This window comes from Callospermophilus lateralis, chromosome 11 (assembly GCF_048772815.1).
Source record: "Callospermophilus lateralis isolate mCalLat2 chromosome 11, mCalLat2.hap1, whole genome shotgun sequence".
In the NCBI taxonomy this organism is placed as follows: domain Eukaryota; kingdom Metazoa; phylum Chordata; class Mammalia; order Rodentia; family Sciuridae; genus Callospermophilus; species Callospermophilus lateralis.
This window is the reverse complement of record NC_135315.1, coordinates 58,283,678-58,310,904: the sequence shown is the minus strand read 5'-3', so window position 1 is coordinate 58,310,904 and position 27,227 is coordinate 58,283,678. Positions and strand designations below refer to the sequence as shown.

The 27,227-nt window shown below is 39.1% G+C and overlaps 1 protein-coding gene across 2 annotated transcripts in view; it reads left to right on the top strand.

The window, feature by feature from the left end:
* The first annotated feature begins 1,790 nt into the window (after positions 1–1,790).
* The window catches only part of Fbxw10b (F-box and WD repeat domain containing 10B), a 36,562-nt gene continuing 11,125 nt past the window's right edge, over positions 1,791–27,227 (top strand). Inside the window, exons 1-10 of one of the 2 annotated variants that reach the window (XM_076870745.1) lie at positions 1,791–2,289; positions 4,219–4,395; positions 6,170–6,370; positions 6,470–6,597; positions 8,026–8,148; positions 11,772–11,881; positions 14,128–14,328; positions 20,396–20,517; positions 24,334–24,482; positions 25,889–26,031. In XM_076870745.1, coding sequence (XP_076726860.1) covers positions 1,791–2,289; positions 4,219–4,395; positions 6,170–6,370; positions 6,470–6,597; positions 8,026–8,148; positions 11,772–11,881; positions 14,128–14,328; positions 20,396–20,517; positions 24,334–24,482; positions 25,889–26,031 — 1,853 coding nt within the window. Of the gene's footprint in view, positions 2,290–4,218; positions 4,396–6,169; positions 6,598–8,025; positions 8,149–11,771; positions 11,882–14,127; positions 14,329–20,395; positions 20,518–24,333; positions 24,483–25,888; positions 26,032–27,227 lie in introns of both variants that reach the window. The other variant, XM_076870744.1, reaches the window with a different exon arrangement.

The window sequence follows — 27,227 nt, the reverse complement described above, 5'->3', positions numbered from 1 at the left end:
AGTTTTGCTTTCTGAGGCTTCACTTAAGCTCAGTCAATCTCTGTCTGAACTATTGGCAACTTCATCACAAAAAGAAGGGTAAACCAGGTGTGGTGGTGCATGCCTGTAATCCCAGTGACACTAGAGGCAAAGGCAAGAGGATCCCCAGTTTGAGGCCTGCCTCAGCAACTTAGCAAGGTCTTCAACAACTTAATTTTGAGATCTCAAAATTAAAATTAAAATTAAAATTTTGTCTCAAAATTAAAAAAAGAAAAAGAAAAGAACTGGGGATGCAGCTCAGTGGTGAGTACAGTCCAATAAAATATTTTGAAAGAGAAAGACCACATTCACACATTTTTATTATATTATTATAATTTTTCTATTTTTTATTAATCACCATTATTTTCTTACTTTGCCTCATTTATTTAATTTTGGCATATAATTATATATTATAATTATTAGCACATATTAATTGTACAAAATAATGGGTTTCATTGTGACATTTTCATACATGCATATGGTATGCTTTGATCATATCTGGCATCCCTATTACCCTTTCTTACCCTCCCTCACCCCCAAGGGTCCTTTCCTTTCCCTAACAGTGCCCCCTTCTTTTTTCATGTTGTCTCCCCCACCCCAGATTCTACATATGGGAGAAAACATGCACTACTTGTCTTTCTGAGTCTAATTTATTTTGCTGAGCCTAATTTATAAATCAAACTTTTTCATAGCTACGTATGTATAGGAAAAAGCATAATACACGTAAAGTTTGTTACTATCTGTGGTTTTAGGTGTCCACTGGGAATTTGGATGTATCCCCATGGCTAAGTGGGGACTACAGTAATCATGATGACAATACCATGCAGGTTAGCATGCATTAAGGGCTACACAGGTACTGGGCAATCTTCTAAGTGATTTGCATGTAGACTCTCACTGAATCTTCATTATAGCACTAGAAGTAGGAACTAGTGTGGTCTGTATTTTACAGATGTGGACACTGAAACATAGAGGATTAAATAATCTGCCTGTGTTCATGGAGCTAGCAAATGGCTGGATTGGGGTCTCAACCCAGCGGTCTAACCCCAGACCTTCTTTGCTGATAAGCTGTGCTGTGTCCCCTACACATAGATAGGTCTGTTATTGCATCTGGTAGTCCACCCCCCACATATTCTCAGGTCAAGTAAAATTTTCTCTACCTCAGTGTGGTTCTCTGAAGTGATTTCTGGTTAGCATTCTGAAGCAGTTAAATAATTTCAATGTAATTTAAATATTTGTGGTTTTACTTTGATGATGCCCTAAGAAATTGAATATAAACTTTCTCGGGATCATTGAGATAGCCACCTTACAACTGAACAGCTATAAACATAAGAAGTTTACATCTAATTAAATATTTATGAAGATTTAAAAGTCATTAGTAACAACAATTGAAGTGCAACACCAAGCTACACGGTATTTTTTTCCTCTTTAAAAGGCATGTATTATTTAAATTCTTGCAGTATTCTCGTTCTAGAAATGAGATGACCAGCTCTTTCAGAAAATACAGCAACTGCCTCCACAAAAGCAGTGCCAGGTTTAGGAGATTTACGGTAAAGCCATGTTTCCAAGGAGGTCAGTACAAAAAGCCAGACTTCTACTGGCAGTTTCTGGGACAGATAAACTTTCCATTGGTCACTATGGTTTACTTTTTCTCCGGGAGATGTTTATAACAGAAAAGGCTCAGTAGGGGCTTTTGTCCACTTTCTCTGTTCCTCCGGTGTTTGGTACAGAGTTTCTAACTGGCAAGGATAAAATGATCTGGTTATCTCAGGATCATGGCAAACCTGGAACCAAGGCTGAAGAATGCCCCCTATTTTCGTTGTGAGAAGGGAAACGATTCGGTCCCTTTGTGCCAGAAGTGTGAAACATGTATCTTAGCCTGGAAGGTCTTTTCTACCAAAGAGTGGTTCCGAAGGATCAGCAGCATGTCTCAGAGGAGGTTTCTAGTTAGCATTCTGGAACAGTTAAACAGCTTGTACTTGCTAAACTATTTCCAAAATATCCTTCAGACTACCCAGGGAAAGGATTTCATCTATAACAGGTCCCGGATTAATCTCAGGATGGAGGGGAAAGCAAAATCCTCCTTGAGCCAAATGTTGGATAAAACTGCAGAAGAAAAGTTGAGTGAGATCTTGTACTGGTTTGGCAATAGCACCCACCAGACGAAGGCAAATTACACTCTTTTGCTGCTGCAGATGTGTGACACCAAGTTACTGCTCATGGCTGCCGATGTGATCAGAGTCCTGTTTCTGAGAGAGTGGAACAATATCTCAGGTAAACAGGTAGGGAGAAGAGGGCCCTGGGAGACCAGAAAGCAAGACTACAAGGAGCAGCAGGTGCAGACAAGCTTAGGCAGACGAATACTGTGTAATGCAGGAAAGTCTTCTTTGAACCTTGTCCTGACATTTGATCTTGTTTGCCCAAGGAGAAATCACTGAATGTGACTTCCTTCTAGAAAACTAAAAAAAAAAAAAAAAAAAAAAAATGGCCAATGCAGCAGGAAGTATAGGACTTGAAACTGTGAGGATTTGAAATGGGTTTCTGCATGACTTAGGTTCAGAAATGGCTGGTCCCTGCCTCTGACCACTCAATGATGGTATCATTTCATTCCTGCATTAGGGATTATTAGACTGGGCTTGGGAGGGATGTAATGGGGAAGTTGCAAAACTGGTTTGTTCTTCAATAGCCCTGCTCAGAAACCAAGCCAAGAGGTTAGAGCTTGGGACTTTAAAAACATTCATTCTGCCCTATTTTTTTTTTTATCATAGAATCAAATCTTGAAGTGGAGTTTATTCAAGGTTGGAGGTAGCTAAACATCCAAATGATTCTAGGGCAGGAGTTCTCAAACTGTATTTCCATCAGAGTCTCCAGTTACACTTGTTAAAACAGATTGTTGTCCTCTTGCAGTAGAACGTTTTACTCATTAGGTCTGAGGTAGTCAATATGCTGTATTTTTAATAAGTTTTCAGCTATTGCTAATGCCACTAGTCTGGAAACATCATTTTGAGAATCATTAGTGTAGGGTATCCATAGGAGACTCTTGAAAGTGTTTGGCCAGCTGGTTTAGGAAGGCAAAAGAAACCATAAGAGAGGCAAGGGACTCAAGATTAGGAGGGGGACTAAGAGTTGGAATTTCCAGCAAGGGGAAGGGAAGGGGAGTTGGGGTCGGAAAAGAATGGGAAGGGTGAGTTTCTTGGAGGGGTTTTGGAATTTGAGCTCTTGAAGATGGGTAATTCCTATTATCAAGGAGGCTTGAGTTGTGATTATGTTTGCAGGCTAATTAAATCCAAAGGAATCTTAAAGTTAAATAACCTAGGGCACAATTTTTTTTTAAATTTCATGTATTTATTTATTTTACAGTAGAATGCATTATGTCATACAGTACACAGATGGAGCACAACTTCTCGTTCTTCTGGTTGTACATGGTTCAGGGTCCTAGGGTACAATTTGATCCATAAGTATTTCACTTGTTTTCATCCATGTCAGGGATATAAAAGAATGATAATTGTGGTGAAAAATGAGAGAAGACTGGCATGTCAACAACTATGAGTTAGATTAGCCATCAACCAGTCCCAAACCACAGTCCAGGGAATCTGAGCAACTGAGCTTAGGTCACTCAGCAAGTGAATTGATATCTGTGTCTTCTCCTGAACATCTCCCATGGTGGAACAGACTCATGTGGTGTATTTCAAAAGCTCCACCATGCACTCTAGGAATCAGCTCTTTATGTTAGAGCTAATAAATTCAGTTATAAATTGTGGTGACCCTCTTCTTCCTAGGACATATTCTCTCTTAAAGAGTTTTCTTATTTGATTTAAGACAGTTATTCATGTTCATGTTCATGGTGCAGTATTTGCATAGAACCTCTCAGATATTTTAACTCCTCTAGTGTACTAGAGAGCTCTGGATTGCTTATATAATACCTAATACATGCAAATGCTTTGCAAAAAGTTATTATCCTATATGGCTTAGTGAATAATCACAAGAAAAAAATGTTTGTACATGTTTAGTTCAGATTCATTATTTTTCCTCAATATTTTATATCTGAGATTGGTTGAATCCAAGAATGAAAAACGTGCAGAAACAGTCTACAGATACAGACTATTCGTAAAAGAAATAAGGAAAAATAAAACCATTGACCTCTGTCTCATGTTCTGTATACCTGCTTGAAGAGCAACTTTGTCTTGGTGTTTTGTTCTTCAGCGCTTAGTCAAGACTCTGCCCATGTGAGTTTTTTCCCTGAGAAAGGCTATGACCCCAAGTCTAAGACTTCACATATCTTCTGGGCAGCTAAACTCAAGCCCACATCTTTCCCGTTGTCTAAAGCCCCAGGAAATAAAACAGTGCCTGAAAAGCTGGAGAGAAAAGCATCACATACTGGTAAGTCAGCTTTTAGCAAGAAAGCCAGTGTACAACTACTGGCTTAGCACTTTCAACTCATCACTTTTTAAAATTTACAATGGGTTTATCGGGACATAATCTCACCTTAAGTCAGAAGTATCTTTATTTGTGATGATTCGACTTGCAGTGTTTTTTTTTCCAACTTAACAATGGGTTAGAATGGATCAAGTGCATTTTTGAGTTATGGTATTCTTTTTTAATGGGTGCTGAGGATCGAGCCCAGGGCCTCACACATGCGAGGCAAGCGCTCTACCACTGAGCCACAATGCCAGTCCCAGTTATGGTATTTTTAACTTAGGGATGTTTTTCTTTGTGGAGGATGTAACCCTATGTAAATAGAAGAGTCTCTGAATATATGAGATTGGGAAGTCTTAGTGGAGTTGGAGGGGCTGGGAGGGCAGTGACCTCTGATTGTATCAGATTTGGGGAACTAACATTCACTCAGCACTCCAGTATGTTGGGCTTTTTGATTTTTTTTTTCTCATTTACTCCTCACAGCTGGTAACCTGGTAAGGGATGAGGGATAAAAATTGGTCAGTATAACCCCAAAGCTCATGCTTTTGCCCTTCCACCATGATGCTTCCGAGAGACACCTGGAAGTAAAGATCAAAAAGGAAACTTTACAGAGCTTCTTATGATATCTCCTTCTATCCCAGGTCATAACCCACCATCCAGCCCTGAGCTTAGGCATGGTGCATGGGTACCTCTAGGATACAAGTCACCTGTGGCTAATTTTTTTTTTAAGCTTTGGATTTAGTCTTGAGGAAGAAACTAAAGCAGTGAGGAATTTGGTCCCTGATCTCAAAGGCCTCCCTAAGTTTGTTTTTGAAATACGACATGTACACTCATGAATCATCTTAACTTCAGAGATGCATTTTGAGAAACATGTTGTTAGTTGATTTCACCATTGTGTGAACAACATAAAGTGTACTTACACAAACCAAGATGTTGTATAGCCTACTATACACCATAGTAGACATAGTAGACATAGGCTATATGGTGTAATCACCATCACACACATGGTCCATTATTGACTGAAACACTAGTCAATAATGTGTGGCGTATGACTAGTACATAAAATAGTCATGAGAAACACAAAGCATAAATTCTAAAACACCTTTTGTATGGAAAATTCCAAACTTTAAAAGTAGATAGAACAGGGCTGGGGTTGTGGCTCAATGGTAGAGTGCCCACCTAGCACGTGCGAGGCCTTGGGTTCAATCCTCAGCACCACATAAAAATAAATAAAATAAAGATATTGTGTCCAACTAAAAGTAATATGTATAAGTTTTCTTTAAGTAAATAGAACAGTCTAATAAATCATCCATATAACCATTATTCAGCTTTAACAATTGTCAATAGTTTTCTCAGGGTCTCATACTTACTAGGCAAGCATCTACCCTGAGCTACATCTCCAATCCTACTAATCTTATTTTATTCATCTCCACCCCTTTAAAATTGCTTAATTTTTTTTTTCTTGTTGGGATATTTTCAAAGAAATTCCAGACCCGATGTCATTTCAGGCTTTGCTACTTTAGACATCTCCTGTCGCTGAGAAGGCAGTAAAGGAATTGCATGTTTGGGTCAGGACGTACTATTTTCATGTGGCAGAAGAGATAAGAAGAATATGGTGCATGAGCTCACTTGCATAAGCTTTTTTTGGGGGGGGGGAGCTTTTGGTGAGGATTTGTTCTGAGGCTAGAGTTACTGTAGAGACAACTCAACCATGCACCCTTCTCTGGCTTCACTCTAGAGGGACAATGGAAGAATACACTGCAGTGTATTTCCGAGATGAACAGAATGTTTTCTGGAAAAACAATCACATCTAGGTCAGAAGACAATTCCTGCAATCTGCTGATAAACCTGGATGATGTCAGAGACCTGTCTTGTGGCTACAGCAGATACCGGGACTTTATCCGTCACCTCCCTCTCCATCTCTCCAAGTACATTCTAAGTATGCTGGGGTGGATGAGGGGAGTCCTCAGAGACCTCCCATTCTGGCCCAATCGTGGGGTTTCTGGGTCTATCTTTCTGTTTTTTACCTCTCCCCTAGGAATGCTCGATAGAAACACTCTGAACAAGTGTGCCTCTGTAAGCCAGCACTGGGCTGCGATGGCTCATCAGGTGAAGATGGAGTTGAACACACAAACCTTCATTCAGAACCAAATTGCCCTCTTGCAGGTATTCCCAGTCTGGGAGGGGCATCTCTGGAGACCAGCTTCATTTTTATGTTGAGGTTGACCTAACTATGAGTCTTTCCATTTCCCTGGCAGACCCTCAGCTGGCCTCCTGCTTCACATTAGCTGCTTGTTAGGTGTTAGTAGCCACTTCCTTATTGTCTGGACTCCCCACTTACTCTTCTATTGTCTGTGTATCTAGCAGGGACTATATGTATAAAAATCTGTCTGCAACAGAGAGGCCAAGCCTTTCCAAAACTGCCAGGGCTTGGGATGTATATCAGTGGTAGAGCACTTGCCTAGTATGAGTAAAGTCCTGGGATCCATCCCCAGAGCTGCAAACATGAAGCAAAACATAATCTCACAAAGCAGGGAATTTTCAACCCCCACCCAAGGACTCATATTGGAGCTTACACAATAAAAAAGCCATGAACATGCTTCTGTACCAAACTCATGCTATAGAGAAATTTACAAGGTCACCAAGAATATATTTAGGTCCATATGAAATTTTCCACCTGACAGTCATTATCTCTGGCATTTTTACTACTCAGTTTCTTGCCTGATATCTTGGTGGTCTTAATTTTTTTTTTTTCCCAGCAGAGGTAGGTGACAAAGGATGAGAAGACGCAGGCATGGCAAATCAGGTCATCATCTGGAAACTGATGACCATCTCTTGCTGGTCTTCCTCCAGGCATTTGATAGTCATCCTCCTCCTCTATTGGTACATGCACATCATTAGCATAACTGGCCAGACTTGGACCTTCCTTCCCTGGCCAGAGTTTACCCATCTTCAGATTTTACCAAAAACTGGTCTTTTCTGTTCTCCTGGAGAGAAGGAATGCAGAGTGTTCATTTCTTGTTTTATAAAAAATTTACAGCTAAGTAACAAATGCATCACCTCACATAGTTCTCAATTTTGTGGTGCAAGAGCACTTAACATCTACTCTCTTTGCATTTTTCTAGAATACAATATATATCATTATTATCTACAGTCACCTGCTACACAATAGACCCCTTGAATTTAATTCTCTTATCTAACTATAATTATGAATCCTTTGACCAACATCTCTCCATCTCCCACTCCACCTGAACTACCTCAACCTCTGCTGACCATTATTCTACTCTCTACTTGTATGAAGTCAGCTTTTTTAGGTTCTGCACATGAGGCCCATTCACATAGTATTTATCTTTCTGTGCATGGCTTATTTCACTAAGCACAATGTCCTCACTGCCATCCACATTGTTGCAAATGACAGGATTTCCTCCCTTTTTTATAATGGCAGGATAGTATTCTGTTGTGTATACCACATTTTCTTTAGTCATTCACCATGAATAGGACATTTTTATATCTTGGCTATTGTGAATATTGCTGCAATAAATAAGAGTGCAGCTATCCAAGAGCAGCCATTTTCTGTTTTTTTTTCTCTTCCAGGGATCCTACACAAAAGGAATAGATCCCAATTATGCCAACAAGCTTTCTATCCCAGTTCCTAAAATAGGAGATGATGGGAAGCGCATGCGTACCAAAAATCCCAAGTGGAAATTGAGAACAAAGGTGAGTTTTCATGGCATCTGGGGCAAGTTCCATGAGTGTCCAATGCTCCTATTGGCCATTGAAGGCTGACATGGAGACTCAGTCCTCAAGAAAGGATAGTGATGGTAGGAGGCACCATTCCCTAAGGGAGACCAGAGTTCTTCTGTGTTGCTACCAAGTTGCAAGTCACTTCCCCTCCATAGGTCTTGATTCCCCATCTGTTTAATGAATAGATTGATTAGTTGTCCTCTCGGGATTCTTTTTGGCTCATATCCCGTGGCCAGGACCTGTGTTCATGGCACTAGATCATCTAGTGGAGAGCTCAGAGACCAGGAGTGAATTCAGCTTTGAGCTGGGGTTTCCCTGAACTCTCTCAGCCCATCCATCTTGAGGCTACTTGAATTTGCTGCTCAGGAAAGAGAAAAGACTTGAGAGGAGGACCATCTGCCTTCTCATCTCTCATATCTGGGTTCTCTTCACTTCTTGGATGGAAGGAGAGATTAGCTAAGATCATCCCATCTATTCTTAGGCAGTGATAAAGTAAAGGAAAGACACTTGCCGCTTCATGAATTGAATCTGCAGGCATAGTAGTTACTCCTAAGAACACTAGACTCCTTCCCCCACCTCTCAGCTGAAGGTCCTACTATTTAGTTGGCCCAGAAGGGATATTAGATGAGGGGTGATCTGACTTTAGCTTCCTTATGTGGCATAACTAAGAATTTAAGCAATAGAAGCATCCAGAGAGATCACTTAGTTTCTGTGTAGGGTCAAGCAGGTCACATAGATCAGGGAGCAGACAGTGGGGAGAGTAAAGGACATTGAAACTGTGATGAACTAGAGAGCTCACTCCCTACTGAAAGGGGCCAGTCACTGCTCAGCTTCAGCTAACCCTAACCCTAACCCTAACCCTAACCCTAACCTATGATTATCACCCCAGGCTTCCAGGACATATGAATTTTTTTCAGGAGGAAATATGAATGATTATGTGAAATTTTTTGCTTTTCTTAATTAAGGGCAAGCAGTGAAAGGCATTTCATGGGCCAAAGAAAATACATTTGTGAATCTTAACGGGAGCAATGGCCAGTGGCCAGTGTCTTGTTGGGGGGTTCTTCTTCCTGCTGAGGAGGGTGTAAGCCACCTTAAAACTTAAAGTCTAAATAATTAGTGAAGAACAAAACACAAAGAGTCAGAAATATATTTACAAAAGTGGAGCCCCTGATACATCCAGTCCACGCAAGAGCTGGAACTAGACAAAAGAAAGATGGCTCCAGTGGTTATTTAAGAGGGTGCATCAGAGGCAGGGATAAGGCTTCAAGGGTAGATGTTTTGCAGTCAGCATGTTGATTGGCATCGTGGCAGGTCACACCCATCTCAGGTGCTATGTGGGATCTTTGGCAGAGCTGAGGGGGAAGTTCACCTGCATCGGGTGGTCTATCCCTGTGGGGGTGCCATGGGAAGTTCCCAATGACAGACCTATCCCCTCACTAGGCTACAATGCGTAGCACAGTCCACACACAGCCCATGGATGACTCTCAACAGAATCTCCTTCACCCATTTTATAGATAAAGAAAGTGAGGCTCAGAGAAGTTAAGGTCTCCCAGACATTTGCATGAAAGAGGCACAAGTTGAACTCAATCCTGTCCTTCCCAAGTTTATTTCTTTTCTAAGTCTAATGAAACAAATGCCTTTATTCTTTAGGTGATGGAATTTGTAACTGACCAACGAAAAGGACCTTCAAGGCAGGGTTTGGCATTCCAGAAATGTCTTAAAAATGAGATAGGGAGGAAGAGCATGAGAAAAAGACTACCACTAAATAGGGAAGAGAGGTGGGAGGGAAAAAGAGGGAGAAGGGGAGCTGCACGGAAGATAGAAGGAGAACCTCATTGTTATACAGAATACATATATGATGTTGTAATGAGAAAAAGAAAAAAATATGTCACATTAGATTGGATAGAGAGAAAGGATGGGGGAGGAGGGGGGAGTAGGGAGGATAGGAAGGGCTGCAGAATAGAATAGACAATATGATTGATGTATGTTCATTCCATGTATGTATTATATGTCAAAATACATTCTGCTGTCATGTATGACTAAAAAAATTTTTTTTAAAAAGGGAGGGGGAATAGAAACAAGGAAGAGAGTATGGAGACCAGAGAGAACATATAAAATAGCGGGATGAAGCAGTTCCAGGCTCTTCCCCCTCATCATGAAGCAGAAGCCACACTCTTAGAAGAGAGAATCCATGGGTCCTTACACCATTGCCCGGGGGACAAATGGAGGTGAATGCTTCTCACAATAATAGGCACTCTCTACTAAAGATCAGGAGTATGGCTTTATATGCATCATTTATTTTGATTTTCACTGTGGATCAAGTAGGTATAATCCCTTCTAGTTTATGGATGTAGAAATTAAGGCTATGATATTAGAAAACTTGCCTGAGGTCTCCTAGCTGGTGAGTAGTGGAAGAGCTGTGTTTTCTCCTTCCCAATGATTCCACCATGTGCTCCCCAAACTGAGGAGATAATGGAGGGCCAAGGAATTCCCATCTTTGTTGGGAGAAACCAGGGAAGCCTTGTTTAATTCAAGTGGGGATATGGAACGTTGCTTGAGCTGGAGGGGCAGAAGGTTGGCATATTCTGGGCCAGAGATTTGTCGGTGAGTGTCACTACTTGATTAAAGATTAAGGAGGAGATTGGACAGAGAAAGAGGGCATCTGAGGAAGAGTCCAAAGGCATGAAGGAGAAGGAGAAGGTTTGGAAGGAGATTCAAAGATGTCCCTAAGGCTGTCAGATGCAAGTGTGATGTTGTGGTCTTCTTTTTTGCTTTCATGATAAACTTGCTGTCTTTTATTTTTTCTTGCCATTGTTGTTTCCTGCTCTTTAAGGGTTAAGTATGGTTAAGAAGAAGAGGAACTAGGAGTGTTGTTCGATCATCTATATCAGAATTTATCATGCATGGCATGCCATAGCTGCTCAGGAAGTGTGTCATGGATGAGGGAGGGAAGGAGAGAGGGAAGTGGGAGAAAGGAAAAGAGGTAAGGAAGGAAGGAAGGATAAAAGGAAGAAAAGATATATTGAGAAACACAGGAAAACATTTCTGTTGAGACTTTATAAAATTTATTTCCCCTCCCTGAGTCCCAGATATATTATCTGTTAAGGTGATGAGAATATTTTGTGGGCCAGTGATCTACTTCATTAGACAGCTCTCAGAACAATGAAAGCTGAAGATGTATGAAAATTCAGAAACAGAAATGTACAAGGAGTGTAGCTTAATTTTATATATATATATATATATATATATATATATATATATATATATATATATCACTCTTTGTCAGCTCATTTGCAGAAAAGCTGCATTCTCAGCATTATTTGGAATTCATCCTTAAAAGCTCATAGAATCAGAACATACAGAATATACAGACAGGAAAGATCAATTAGGACCCTTAACTGAGCATGTTCTATATAACTCATGGATTACTTTGGTACCAACTCATGGGCTTTCCCCTTTCACCATGAAGCAGAAGCCACACTCTTAGAAGAAAGAATCCATGGGTCTTTGCACCATTGCCAGGGGAGACTGGAGGAGTATCAAGAGCCCTGGATAAAGTTGATGCCACATTTTGACTTCACATATTCCCTTGTTAGAGTGACTACAATCTGTGGACTGCATACCAGAACCAGGAAACTCAACAGATCCAGTTGGAGGAAAGAAATGTTTTCTGTGGGACCTACAATATCCGCATTCTCTCTGACACGTAAGTACTGAAGTCAGAATCAAGGTTTTCTGGGACCCTTTGATTAACTACACTGGCATCTTAGAATTCTCCTGACCCCTGTCAGCTTAGAAAGGTCTTCTCACCCCTGCCCCTGAACTAGCATGAGATCCTCTTTGAACAATATGTGCTTAATTTTGCACCATTCTTGGTAGTAGGGAAAGAACATTTTCTTTGAATAAATTTTGGGTATGCTGACCACCAGCATTTTTCACGTTAGGTGCATAAAATATTTTTTAGAATATCTTTATTGTTTTATTTTAATTAAAGAAAGAATATGTGCTTATTGGGGGAAAATCCTCCAAATGCCAGAAAAAGTGTAGAGAAAAGCAAACATCTAAAATTTTGTCGCATAGAGATAACTGCCATTAATATTGATGTCTATTCTCTAGTATTTTCTTTTCACGTGCATAAGGCATAATTTTTAAAATATCTTTAATTTTTATTTATTTATTTATTTATTTGTATGTGGTGATGAGGATCGAACCCATAGCCTCATGCATGCATGGCAAGCGCTCTACCACTGAGCCACAACCCTGGCCCCTGCATAGGACATATTTTGAATATCAATAGAATTATGCTATATATTTTTGTAATCCAATCCGGCAAAACACGGTGGATATCTTTCCACATTAAATGTGACAGTTGTATTTATAAGTATTGCATAATTGGCATCATTTGGTTGTGCCACCTCTACTTTAATGTTGGCCATGAATTTTATTAACAAAATGCATCTCAAAAATAGACCAATCAGTATGGGGAAGACAGAATTGAAGGTTTTTGTTATTGCTTTTTCTAGTGCTAGGGACTGAGCCTGGGATCTTGCACATTCTAGGCAAGAACTCTACCACTGAGCTAGCTGTGTTAGTTAGGTTTCCATTGCTGGGACAAAATACCTAAGAAAAACAACTTAGAGGGGGAAAGACTGATTTAGGTTCACACTTTCAGTGGTTTCAGTCCATACTCAGCTGGGCTCCATTGTTTTGGGCCTGAACATAATGGTGGAAGAACATCGTGGAAGGGCATGTTAGAAGAAAGCTATTCACCTTATAGCAGCTGAGAAGCAGAGCGTAAAAGAGAGAGAGAGTGCAAGGAAAGGGTCTATTCTTCTAGGGTGGGTCTCCAGTAATATTTTTCCTCTAGTGAGGCCCCATCACCTACAGTTTCCATCATCTCCCAATAATGCCATCAAATATTAATCCCTCAGTGGATTAATCCACTGATGCGGCCAGAACTCTCCATGACCTAATCACTTCTCAAAAGCTCCACTCTAAATATTGCTACATGTGGACCAAACCTTCAACGCATGAGGTTTTAGGAGAGACAGTCTAGATCAAAACCATAATATTCCGCCTGCTCCAGAGTTGAGTTTTTATGGGTAAGTATGGTGATAATTACCCTTTAGATGATGACTGGTTAAACTCTGAATATGACAAATGGTATGAAGACAAAAATCTAAAGAATTGCTCCTCATATTTAGAATGAGTATACTATTGAGACAATTCCATTTTACTGTGTTCCTAGTATATTGACTAATAGCATCCTCTTTCACAATAAGAAAGTCTCAGTTTGGACAATAAATTATTTGGTTATCCTGAAAATATTTTAGTTACTTCATAATAATTCTATTATTGGAAAATTAATTCAACTTACCTGAATTTATTGAACTCTAAGCTTTTGGTGAGCAAGGTTTGTATCTTATTCATTTTTCTATTTCCCATGGTACCTACTAGCACAGAAATTTGGACCTGATAAATGTTCCTTAGATATTAGCTAAGGAAAAGGAAGAAAGAAGGAAAGAAGAAAAGGAAAAAGAAAAGAAAGAAATAGAAGAAATACAGATGAACATAGGACTTCCTCTGAGATTTTCCATGAAGAAAGATTTCCATGGTCCAATAAGTTTGGGGAATACCACATATTCTATTCTCTTTCTTGGGGATTTAGCATATATTAGCAGAATAATTTTAATTTTTTTATAAGTTTGGACTTATGTCTTTAGGTTTTAAATCTACCTGAAATGGATTTTTTTCATGGTATGAGGTTGGAATCATCAATATCTGTTAATACTAGGTCTTGCCTTCTGCTGTCTCCCTTCTCAGTAAGGGAGGTCCTAGATTTTCCATTATACAACCACAGAATACAAAAGTCAGTGCTAAGTAAGATCCAGGAAGGATGCTAACTTTTCTTTCATGTATAATCCATCTCCCCATCCCTATCCCAAAATTCAGGTGGGACCAGAACAGAGTTATCCATTATTCTGGGGGAGAGTTGATAGCTGTGTCATCTAATAGGAAGATCAAACTTCTTAACATCTTAAAAATCAAGGTGATACCTATTGAATTCCGAGGCCATGTGGGGAGTATCCGGACTCTCTTCCTGTGTGAGGGGGAACACTTTCTCCTAAGCGGGAGTTACGACCTAAGCATCAGGTGAGTGGTCCAAAGAGGTAATGATTGCCATCAGACCGAGGGTCTAGAGTCAGATGTGGAAGAAGTGTACAGACTTTTTGTATTCATTGAAAAGTCATTCTCAATAATACTAATTTTTAGAAAACCTACAATGGATTTTTTTTTGACAAGGTGAAAGTCAAGAATTTACTTAAATGGGATAGATTCATAAACGTATCAGTTGTGTTCCCAGTGGGTGACTGTGAATCAGAAAAAGTCTCTCTCTTTTTTTAGCATTCTTAAATACAGATAAAATCTGTACTTCTTTTAGTAGATTCCTTCAATGAAAGATAGTTTTTGTGAGTATGAAGTATAGGAGAAAATGGTATTTAAAAATATATGTATTTATGCACTAATTTATTTTTTCTTTTTTCTCTCTATTTGTTCAATCACGGGTTAAAAGCTTTTTATTATTTAAAATTTAAAAAATATAAAAAAATAAACAAAATAGTACAACAATATCCATGTGCCCACAACCAACCTTCAACAATTATCAACATTCTATCATTATTATTTCATTTATACATCTACCCATTCCTAATTCATTGGTTGTTATTATTACTTTGTAGTCTTTTTAAATTGATTTTATTTTTTAAAATATACAACAGCAGAATGCATTACAATTCTTATTACACATATATAGCACAATTTTTCATATCTTTGTATATAATGTATGTTCATGTCTTTATACATATACTTTGTTTTTTTATGCACTAATTTAAAACAATCTTTAAATAAATACAAGGAAGACCAGTAGAGTAGAGGAGGGGGAACAGGGGGAGAGAGGAGGGGAGGAAAAGGGGAAGTACTAGGGACTGAAGTAGAGCAAATTATATTCTATGCATATATGATTATGTCAAAATGAACCCCAACATTATATATAACTATGATAAAAACATTAAAGGTATGTATTCATATATTTTAAGCAGAATAATAAACACTCTTCTACCAATTTCTCAGACCAAGAATAGAGCATTACCCCTCCTCCATCACCCATGGGTGCCTTTCCCTTATGGCTTTTATCCTCTTTCCAATCAGGGATAATGTTATCCTAAATTTTGTATTGACTATTCCCTTGTGTTTATTTATAGTTTCTGCTTCTTATTTATATATCTCCAGTATATTAATCATTTTTGCCTGTTTTTGAACTTAACATAAATGGAATCATGTTTTTAAAATTCATCAGTACTTGAATATTTTTTAAAAAATATTTTTAATATCTTTATTTATTTTTATATGGTACTGAGGATCTAACCCAGAGCCTCCCACAAGCTAGGCGAGCGCTCTACCGCTGAGCCACAACCCCAGCCCCAGTGCTTGAATCTTATACCGAACTTTGTTTTGAGATTGATCCATATGATGTAGGTAGCAGTCATGATTTATTTTCACAGAGATATAATATCTTATTGGATTGAATATATTGTAACTCACACTATTCTGTTGATGGACATTTGTATTATTTCTAGTTTTTAATTCTTTCCAAGAATACTGCCATAGATGGTCTTGACATCACCTGGTACTCACATGCATGAATTTTTTTTTAAGATATCTTCTCAGTAGGGGAATTTTTGTTTTCCAAAATGGTTGGATTAATTTATACCTCCATCAATAGGGTATGAGAATATCTCTCCTTATAAACACTAACCAATACTTTTTGTTGGGAGTGGGTACTGGGGATTGAACTCAGGGGCACTCGACCACTGAGCCACATTCCCAGCCCTATTTTGTATTTTATTTAAAGACAGGGTCTCACTGAGTTGCTTAGCACCTTGCTTTTGATGAGGCTGGGCTTTGAATTTGCGAAACTCCTTCCTCAGCTTCCTGAGCCTCTGGGATTACAGGCATGCACCCAGCTCACCAGGACTTTTTGTCAATCAGTCTTTGACATTTTTTCCAATCTGATGGGTATTAAATAAAACCTCCTTAGGATTTTGTTTCTAACCTTGGTTATTCTAGTGAGATTGAACATTTTTTTTCCATATGTACATCAGGGTTCTCCTGAGAAACAAGACCAATAGGATGTATACATAAATGGAAATTTATTGTAAGGTATTGGTTTGTGTGGTTATGGAGGTGGGCAAATTCAAAATCTGTAGTCGGGCCTGGAAGGCTGAGCTCTGCAGAACTTAAGGTGCAGATAAAGGCAATGTTCTGGAAAACCCCGTCCTGCTAGGGGAGATCCACGTTTTTGTTCTGCACATGGCCTTCAGCTGATTGAATGAGGACTGTCTACATTTTAGAGGGCCATCTGCTTTACTCAAAGTTCAATGTAAATTTTACTCTCATTCCAAAGCGCCTTCTCTGCAAGTTGATGTGTAAAATTAACCATAACAATATGTTTTGGGAGACATTTATGCTTTTATGAGATTCCTTTTTATAAGAGTTACTTCTTTTTTGAAGGGAGCAACATTTTCATAAGAATTTTGTGTAATTTCTTTGTATTGGAAAATTTTTTCTTCCATGTTAAGGCTTATCTTCTCATTTTTCTATGGCATCTTTTGATGAACAGAAATTCTTAATTTTTGTCTGGTAGTATGTGTTAATGGCTAACACTATTTATTTATGCTATTTTACCTTTATTCTTTACTTCTATCATCCACTGGACTACCACCTAATTTTTCTTCTTTTTATTTAGGTGTGTTCTTTCAAAATGTGTATTGATAAATTCTGTACATGTATCAATAATTTGCATCTTTGTTCCTAATGTTTGCACCCCCACCCTATATTTCAAAAGATTCACCCATGTTACCATCTAGTTGGTTGTTTTAGGCTGTTCTCCAAGTTCTGTATATACACTTTTCCTACTTGCTTCTCTAGTAATGGACACTAGATTGGATTGGCTCTAAATAATGCTGCAGGCTGGGGTCGTGGCTCAGTGGTAGAGTGCTCGTCTAGCATTCATGAAGCCCTGGGTTCGATCCTCAGCACCACGTAAAATAAAGATATTGTGTCCACCAAAAAACTAACTAACTAAATAAATAAATAATGCTGCATTGAGCATTTTCATGTATGTACCTTTGATGATGTAAGATGATTTTTTAGGAATATGCACACACAAAAAAATGAACTTGCTTAGATACAGGTTAGGCAGCACCTAATTTGATTAAGAAGTACTATACTGAAGTCTAGAAAGACTGTACAGGTCTATGCTTTTACCAGTAGGGCTCCAGCATCCCTATTCCCTACCAACACAGGACATCATCCAGCTTTCAAACTTTTGCCAGATGAATATGTGTAAAATCATTTCCATTTGCATTACTCTGATTACTAATGAGTTTAACTTTTGTGACTTCTTCTTTTGTAAATTGCCTGATTATGTTCTTTGGCCTACTTTTCCTTTAAAGCTGCTCCAATTTTCGTATTGATTTGCTGTTGTATTTCTTTCTAGATCTTTTCAGACTTCAATTGTTAATCAAATTAGGTGCTGCCTATCCCGTATCTAAGCAAGTTCATTTTTTTTTGTGCCTATTCCTAAAAATCATCTTACATCATCAAAGGGACATAAATGAAGATGTTCAATACAGCATTATTGAGAGCCAATCCAATCTAGTGGCCAAAGAAAAGCAAGCAGATAAAATGTATATACAGAACTCAGAGAACGGCCTAAAACAACCAATTAGATGGTCTCTTGTCAGTTTTAAAATTAAATATCATCTCCAATTCTTTAATTTATCTACTATGTTCTATAGTGCCCTTTGTTGAACAAAAATTATTAATATTGTTGTAATAAAATTTATCAGTATCAGGATTTTTTCCCTCTCATGTCTGTAGTTCTTTCTACTTTGAGGTTACAGAGATATTTTCCAATATTTTCTGTTATTAACTTTATGGTTTGACATTTTATAGTCAGTTGATCTATCTGGAGTTTGACTTTGTATGTTTGTTAGATAGGGCTTCCATTACTTTTTTTAAATTTTTAGATAAAGTGAATAGTTTTCCTCCCACAGCAATTACTAAATAACCTGTCATCCCCCCTCCCCGCACTATTGATTTATGGACCCATCTTTATCACATGGTCATTTTCCATACATGCATGGAAATGTCTCTGAATTCTCGTTGCTGTTTTTCTATTATGGCATCAAAATTGCCCTGTTTTAAAATCTTTTATATATTTTATTTTTAGTAATGCATTTGGTGAATAGATCATGGTAAGGAAAATTCCACTCTTTTCTATGTTAACAGTTGTGGTATACACATGAGTTTTTGGAATAAGTTTATCAACTTAAAAAAACCTAAAAAGTTTTGATTGGTGTTGCACTGAATTTATAGATTAATTTTTGAAATACATTCATTGACATCATCTTCTTGGTTCTTTCTTTGAACTTTACAGTTTTCTTTATAAAAATCTTACATATGCTTATTAAATGCCTATATGTAATTCTATTGCTATTATGAATGCTATCTTAATTTGTATTTTCTAATTGGTTATTGCTGGAATAGAGAAATACTATTGATCTATGTAGGTTGATACTGTGTCTGGCAATCTTGGTCACCTCTCTTATTAGTGCTAAAAGTATGCATTAATGCATTGATATTGATTTGGTTTTATTTTGTAGATGATCTTATTAGGTGCCAATAATGACAATATATCCCCCCCCCTTTTTTATAACTTTGCCTGGGATTTCCAGTGCCATGGCAAGCAACAGCACATGAGAGTGGCCACTGTCACCTTGTTTCCCTTCTCAAAGGGACTCAGCAGTGCAGTTTCTTCATTAAGAATAGTGCATATTGTTGTGACTTTGGTTTATAGTTGCATTAAGTTGAGGAAGTTCCTTCTATTCCCATTTTCTAAAAGTGTCTACCAAATATCTTTTCTTCCATACGTTACATAAACCAACCTGGGCACATGGACTGCCATGCTGCTAGAAACAAATTCAGAACATGCTTTCTTTCATACTCTTGTGAATTCACTGTGGCTGCATAGCAGGCTCTGAAAACTGGAGAAGGTATTGGTAAGGCTGTGGGACTTTGGGGAATATTAGAAGGAAAGAAACTTTTCATGTCCCAAGAAACACTTATTAATCATTCACTACGTGCTGAGCCTAAAATAACCTTGAGAAATAAGAACTGTTTTTATTCCAAGTTTATGGACGAAGAGACTGAGGCACGGAGTGGTTCTAAAACTTACCAAAGATCACACAAATAGTAAGTAATGGACCTGGAATTGAACCTTAGGCAGCTGGCTCCAGAGACAGTTATTTTAATATTATAACTTTGTCCTGTCACAAGAGCAGCTTGGCTGAAGTGAAATAATTTTTCAAAGACAGGGAAGAGTCTTCAGGCAAGTTTCCTCATTGAAAAAATAGCATGACTCATATGTATTCCCATATATATCTTAGATAGGCTTTAGATGTATATAAAAATTTTTGAACTATGACAGTGGTAAATTACTTTATTGCTTTTGTTTTAAGATCAGGTCTACCATTGAATCAGTACTGTGAATCCTATGCCTGGTGGTCATTCCAGGGACCCTCCCACCTAAATCCAACTACCATTTATCAAGCATTGTCTATGTGTGGGTCACTGTCCTAATGTTAGCTGCATTGGTGCAGTGCTTCTAAACTTCTGTGCTATTGACACTTGGAGATGAAAAATTCTTCACTGTGGGGGCTCCCCTGTGCATTGTGGGGTGTTCAGTAGTATCCTTGGACTCTATTTCCTCCTTCCCCACCAAGAATCTCTTTTGTGACCACCAAAAATCTCTCTAGATACTTCCAAATGTCCTCTGAGGGTAGAACTCATTTCTAGTTGATGCTTACTCTATTAGTGCATTAATTATTTCCAAAAATCCTACAAAGTAACTACTGTTGTTACCATTACCACTTTATGTATGAGAAAATGATCTTGCATAGAAATTAAGTAACTTTCCCAAAATTACACCAAATAGTGCTTCAACTGGGATTCAAGTCCTGGTGTTTGAATCTTAAGTTTAACCATGAAACTCTGCTGCTTTCCAACTACCCACTGATATAAAGAAACACTATACAGTGTGATTGATCCCGTGGGCCCTCAGAAAATCTCAGTCATTTTTTTGGCCTGTTTCCTGCAGATACTGGGATCTGAAAACTGGGGTTTGCTTACGGATCTTCTATGGCCACCAGGGGACAGTAACTTGCATGGATTTGTATAAGAACAAACTTGTATCTGGAGCCAGAGATTGTCAAGTGAAAGGTGAGAAAGAACTGCCTTACATTCTCCAAAGGCGTTTCCCCAGATCTGTGTGCTGGGTTTGTTAATTTCTATAGGTAGCCATTTATTCTTTTATCCATCCATCCATCCATCTGCTAGGTCTGGTGATAAAAATTGAATATGATGTGGTTCTTTAGATATGGCTTTTTATTTCCTCAAAAGGGTCATCAAACTTCTAATGGAAATGAATATGTAGCTATATAATGGAGGACATAGTAACATATGAATGATAACAGCTGTCATTTATTGAGTACCAATTTTGGGACAGGCTCTTTGATAGATGCTTTATACATATTATCTTATTTACTCCTCACAAGAACCCCATGAGGTAGATAAAGATGAGCAATCAAAAACTGAGAGAGAAAAATAACATGCCTCAAATCAAAGATGCAAAGTGGTAGATGGGGGATTTGAACCCAAGGTTGTCTGGTTCTAAGTCATGTCCTCCTAACCATATGTGGAGTTCTTTTTTTAAAAAAATACTTGGTATTAGGAATTGAACCTGAGGTTGCTTTACCTCTGAGCCACATCTTCAGCCCTTTTTATTTTTTAAATGGCTTAGGGCCTTGCTAAGTTTCTGAGTCTGGTCTTAAACCTGTGATCCTCCTTGCCTCAGCTTCCTGAGTTGCTGGGATTACAGGTGTGTACCACCACACCTGGCCACATGTGGAGTTCTAAGGGACAATACATATAAGGGTAAATTAGATAAAGCTCCACAGACAGGATGTTATTTGTGTGTGATCTTAAGGCTGAGTACTTTTATAGGCAACAAAAAGTGAGAGCAAAATATATTCTAAGTTGAGGGAACTCATCAGGCAAATATAGAGAGACTGAAGAAGACAGTGTATTCAGAGAATTTCCCATTCTTTGGTGTGGCAGGACTGTAGTGTGTGGTAGGGGAGATCAGACTAGTAAGTTTGTTTGGTGTCAGATTCTAAAGTGCCTTCTATATCATGGTACAAAACTAAACTTCATCTTATAGGACATGGAAAGCCATAAATGCATTTTAAGGTTCGAATTGATATGATTATATGTGTATTTTAGAAAGGTAACTCCAGTGAGTGATTGGTGAAGGATTTAGAAGGGGTGTCTATGGATAGAGGGGACAAGTTAAGATATCTTCAGCCTAGAGAACTAGCATGGTGTCTTCAGGATGTTGGAGAACAAGCAAGTGTGAAGAGACTTCAATGGACGTGACTTTACATTCAGTGGCCCAGATGGAATGGAGATTGTTAGAGGAAAAATTGGCAGGACATTACCACTAACTGTATATGAAAGTGCAAAATGTAGAGGTGCAGATAATAAATCAAGTTTTGTTTTTTAAATTCAGGCCACTAGATGTATGGAATTATCATTAATGGAAATAATAAGGACTACAGAGGAAAAGCATGGTAGAAAGATAGATATGGGGAAGAGGTCATGGGTTCAGCTTTGGACATGCTAATTGTGGTAGGCAGAAGAATGACTATGCCAAAGTGTTTGCATCCTGGTCAAATATTTCTCAAAACTTTCACTATTTGTAATATAATAGTTGAAGCAGCTCCTTTGGATGGATATATTATAATCCCCTCTTAATAGATATGGTGATTTCAATATTTTCTATAATGAATTTTTGTAAACACTTCTTATTTCATATAATATGATCACAATTTTCTGACTATTTTAGATCTGTAGTGGGTTGAATCTGAGGATGTGGAAGCCATGGATATGTTGGACTGACTATATACTGAAAAGTAGAAGTACTAGGTATAGATGGGATTTCCCCAGAGAAACAGGAGTTAAGATTGAAAGGAGAAGAAAAGTCAGGGACTTGGAAAACCACAGCATGTTAGGGGCAGGTAGAAGGAAAAGATGTGGGAAAGGGACAGTGCAGTGGGGTTCCATTTGCCAATTCTCAGACTTGATGAGAAAACCTCTTTACCTTCCTCTGGCTGAATGTCATTGCCACTGTTGCTCTGAGGGGTGCAACAGTAAGAGTGAAAACTCTCCAGGTGATGGTTTGAAGATGGAAGGGTAACCATGACCTCCATGCAATCTGGGAGAGTTTTGTGGGCCACCAGTGAGGTCAGGACTGGGGAGAGGAAGTTAGGCTCCAAAATTTGAGGGGACACCAAGACAACTCAGTAATCAACATACATATTTCAATGTAGTATTTTAAAAGGCAAAATTAATGCACAAAATTCACAATGAACAAAATATCAAAATCTTTCTCTTCACCCTGATCCTGCCCCTGGTCACCAACCTACCTGCTTCCATGGGTTCTTCCCACCTGCCTGGGCTACCAAAGCAGAATGAACTAGGAGAACTAGAAAGTACCGCCCTAACTTTTAAAGTTTGTTAAACCACAGCATGTTACCAATAAATCTTTATTATTTCATTTTCCCCATTGGTAATTTTACAATAGGCCAAGATTGACATAAAAAAAAAACGAGGAAAAGCAATAGTTAGGGTTCACTTCACATAAATGGTTAATAGAACCAGAGGCCACCGAATACTTGGATTCAAATCCCAGCTGGGCAGTTTTCCACCTGAGCTGAACCTGAGCTGGTTATTGAACTCTATGCTTCAGTTTCCTTATCTGAATAGCTGGGAATAATAATAGGACCTGTCTTGTGTGATGAGGTATACAAGCCAGGCATTTTGAATGGTTCCTTTCTCATTGTAGTGCTTACCAAGTCTTGATTGTGCTTATTATTTTGTTGTCTTAGGCTACATGTTTTGTTTCAGTGGGGGGCGGGGTGATGAAGCAGATTTTAAAGTTTTCATCCCTAAATTTGTCTTACCCTCTTCCTTCTAGCCCTGTTCTCCAATTTTTTTTTTGTTATGATTTGTTATGAGTTATCCTCCAAAAGCTTGAGAGACAATGAAGCAATGTTCAGAGGTGAAATGATTAGATTATGTGAGCTATGACCTAATCAGGGGATTAATCCATTAATTGGAATGGAATGCATGGTGGTAACTGTAGGCAGTTAGGGTGTGGTTGTAGGAAGTAAGTCACTGGGGATGTGCCCTCCTTGCCCTTTCTCTGCATTCTGGTTGACATGAGCTGAGCAGTTTTCTTCCTCCAATTTCTTCCACCATGATATTCTGCATCACTAGAACCTACAGCAATGGAGTTGGCCAACCATAGACTGAACCTCTAAAACCGTCAGCTCAAAATAAACTTTTCCTGGTGAAGTTGTTCTTGTCAGATATTTTGATCAGTGACAAAAAGGCTGATGGACACACGTACACACCCCACCCCTCTCACAGTACCTACTATACTAGGGCAGTTGCTGGTAACCCAGACTATGTAGAAGCAGCATCAAACATACCCCTAGTCATGGAAATTCTTTCATAAAATTCAAAAGTCAGATACAGAATTATTCAGAAAAGAGAGGGTAGACAAGTTACTTATTTTTTGGCAATATCAGGAGTGGGTCAGGAAGACAACATTTGGGAAGAATAACAACACTAAAAATATGCTGTATTTTCATGTAACCTCCTCAATGGCAAGCTTGAAGATTTATTGGAGATGAGCTATCTAAGACTTGGACCCCAAGTCAAAGTTCCAGGGTTAGAGCCAAGGTCCTCTGCTTCACTGGCTCTTCCAAGGGAAGAGAGCTAGCTCAGGCAGCTGTGTGTGCAGGTGTGTGGAGTTTCTGGCAAATCCGCAGGATGCCAGGCCAGGTGAAGTTCCTCGGGGTCTGATTCAATGAGCCCAGCTGCTCTTTGCTTTTATGATAGGGAGCAAAACTCTACTATAACTCTCCCTTACCCCACTCTCCTTTGTTTTCCCTTTCCCCATCTCCTCTTCAGAATGGGATGTAGACACAGGGAAGTGCCTGAAGACATATAAACACAAAGACCCCATTTTGGCTACCAGGATCAATGACACCTACATCGTGAGCAGCTGTGAGCGAGGGATCGTCAAAGTGTGGCACCTTGCCTTGGCCCAGCTGGTAAAGGTGAGCAAGGTAGTAGGCTGAGGTGGGGTTAGAGGCACTGTTGCTGACTGGTTAGAGAAGATGGATGGTGTCTCCCTCATGTAGACCCCCAGACCATCTTTGAGCAATGGACTTATCACCATGCTGAGGCACTGAAGGGAAAGGACCCAAAGGGGAGGCATTTGAGTTGGTGCAGGGTCAGTAGCTTCACCACCTACATAATGACTCACAGGGTTGGTGGAAGAAGGCTGGATTCTGACTCAACACACTATACAGGCCTCAGGGATAAAGTACCTTATTCTTTTCCAGAATATTGTACTTAATGTCTAGCATGTGGTAAAGGTATCAAAAAACAAAGCCCCCCACCCCCACCTCCTTATTCTTTTAGTAAGGAGAAAACATTGGGGATGGACAAATAATTTTCTTCCTCTTTACTTTCTAATGAGAAGAGAACATTGGGCTGCCTTGAAAGGGATTGACTTAGTCCATTTTCAGTTGCTATAACAAAACACCCAAGACTGGGTTATTCATCAAGAAAAAGGTTCATCTGGCTCACTGTTTTGGAGGCTGAGAAGTCCACAAGCATGATGCTGGCATTTGGTGAGAGCCTTCCTGCAGGGTCATGTCATGGTGAAGGGTGTCACATGGTAAGATAGAGAGCAAGTGTGTCAGAGGGCTCTCTTTTATAACAAAGCCACCACTGAGATAACCCATCAATCCCCTAATCTATGAATGGAATAATTCATTCATGAGGGCAGAACCTTATGATTCAGTCGCTTCCCAGACCTCGCCTCCAAATACCATTAACCTATGACTTTGGGGATAATTTCCAATACATGAATCCCATGGGACACACCCAAACCATAGCAAAGGTTCATAAAGCATGTTCTTGCTGAACTTGGACCCCTTTGCCTCAGTGAGTGGTAGTGAGAGACAATTTGTGCCAGGAACACAGGATCACAGTGACAAATGGCTAGCTTTGCTTGAGGGTTTTTCTCCATCATTCTTGTCATTGCGGCTGAACCTCAGATGCAGAACAGGGATGCCCCTTATGTCTTCTGGGTTCTGACAAGTTGCTGAACACTTTACCCTTCGCTCTACTGATGGATTTCTGGCCCTCTATGGCACTCCAGAAGGATGGTACATGCTTCAGCCACAGACACATCAGAAACAAGGCCCTTACTCAATTATATTCTTCCTCAGTGGGGGAGAGAGCTCGGCAGAGAGGGAAGCATGAAGCCCTCGGCCTTTCTCAGATCCGAAGCAAAAGCAGATGAAGGACATTCCAAGCGAGTGGCAGTCATGGACGTGGGCAGTGTGACTTTGGATTCATCTAAAGAATCCTCCAGCTTTGGTTGGAGGAGTCACAGTTGGAATTGAAGGAGGATGTTTTCAGCGATTAAAAACAATGGCATATTTTCTTGCAGACTCTCACTGGGCATGAGGGACCTGTGAAATGCCTGTTCTTTGACCACTGGCATCTCCTCTCAGGAAGCACCGATGGCCTGGTCATGGGCTGGAGCATGGTGGGGAAGTATGAGCGATGTCTGATGGCCTTCAAGCATCCAAAGTAGGTGCCAGGGAAGTAGGGACTGGCAAAGGTGGCATTCTGTTCTTTTCCTCTCATAGCCTAGACAGTGGTCTTTGGCATATCATTTTCTTCTCTCTGATGAACTCCTGCTCTTTCTGCTTCTCATACATTGCCACTTCCTTACTCTTTCACGGGTTACCCTTTTCCCCCACCGCCCTCTCTTCTGGCCATTCCACCTTCCACTCTCACTTCCTTCTCTTGGGAAATAATAACACTAGACGTGGATTTTGAGAAGGTACTGAAATTTTGTACTCATGACACATGTGATTAAATTCATATCTGTTATTTATCAGACATAGGAATACCAAACAAGGCCATCCAAAATAATGCTAATCCTAAACTTAAAATTCTTGAAATTTGTCTTCATCCCAGGAAGCCTGTACTCCCAAAAGATTAAAATAATCCATGTGCCAAAGGTTTAAACATAATGAAGAACTTTTTAAAAAGCTTATATTCATAAGTCTGTGGGCTAGATAGTATTCTAGGACAGCAAATGACTTTGAAGCCAATTAGGCAGTACTCTAGGGTCACAACTGGGATTATTTGAAAAGCAAAATGTGGTCAATTAATGATTCTGCATTAGTCAATGGGTTTTTTTAGGCTGCCATTCTGAGACTGGTGCTTCTGTCTTACACTAGAACTTCATGCAAGAAGTTCTAGGAAACAAAATGCTATCTTATTTGACGAAAAGAGTGGATTTTGCAGGGAGTCTATCAGAAGATAGATGCTTATTTACTAAGTTATGGCTCTAGATTTCTTTATACCCACATAGAAACTTCTCAATCAGGCATACTAGTCTTTTGGGAGGTATAGGGAGATACAAGTATATATGTGTATGTTCTCCAACTGTGGTAGTATTGCAATATTAATGGGTGGGTATCAGGAAGTATGTGTGTTTAGTGATTTGTCCAACCCCTTTGGAAATGTCAGGAAGCCTTTTAATATGTCATCTGGATTATCTAGGCTTGATCTCAAGGAGGGGGTCAAACTTCATGATGTCACCTGAAAATTTTAACTATTTGTCCTAAAAACCTTCTAAGCAGGATTCAGTAGGATCTAATTAGTTATTGGAAAATAAATTTGTTCCCAGTAAACATGTTAGTTTGGTTGCAGTCTTACAATCCATGAACCTCTCATTCTATCTCTGCTATGAGACTATGTCATATGACTGCCAC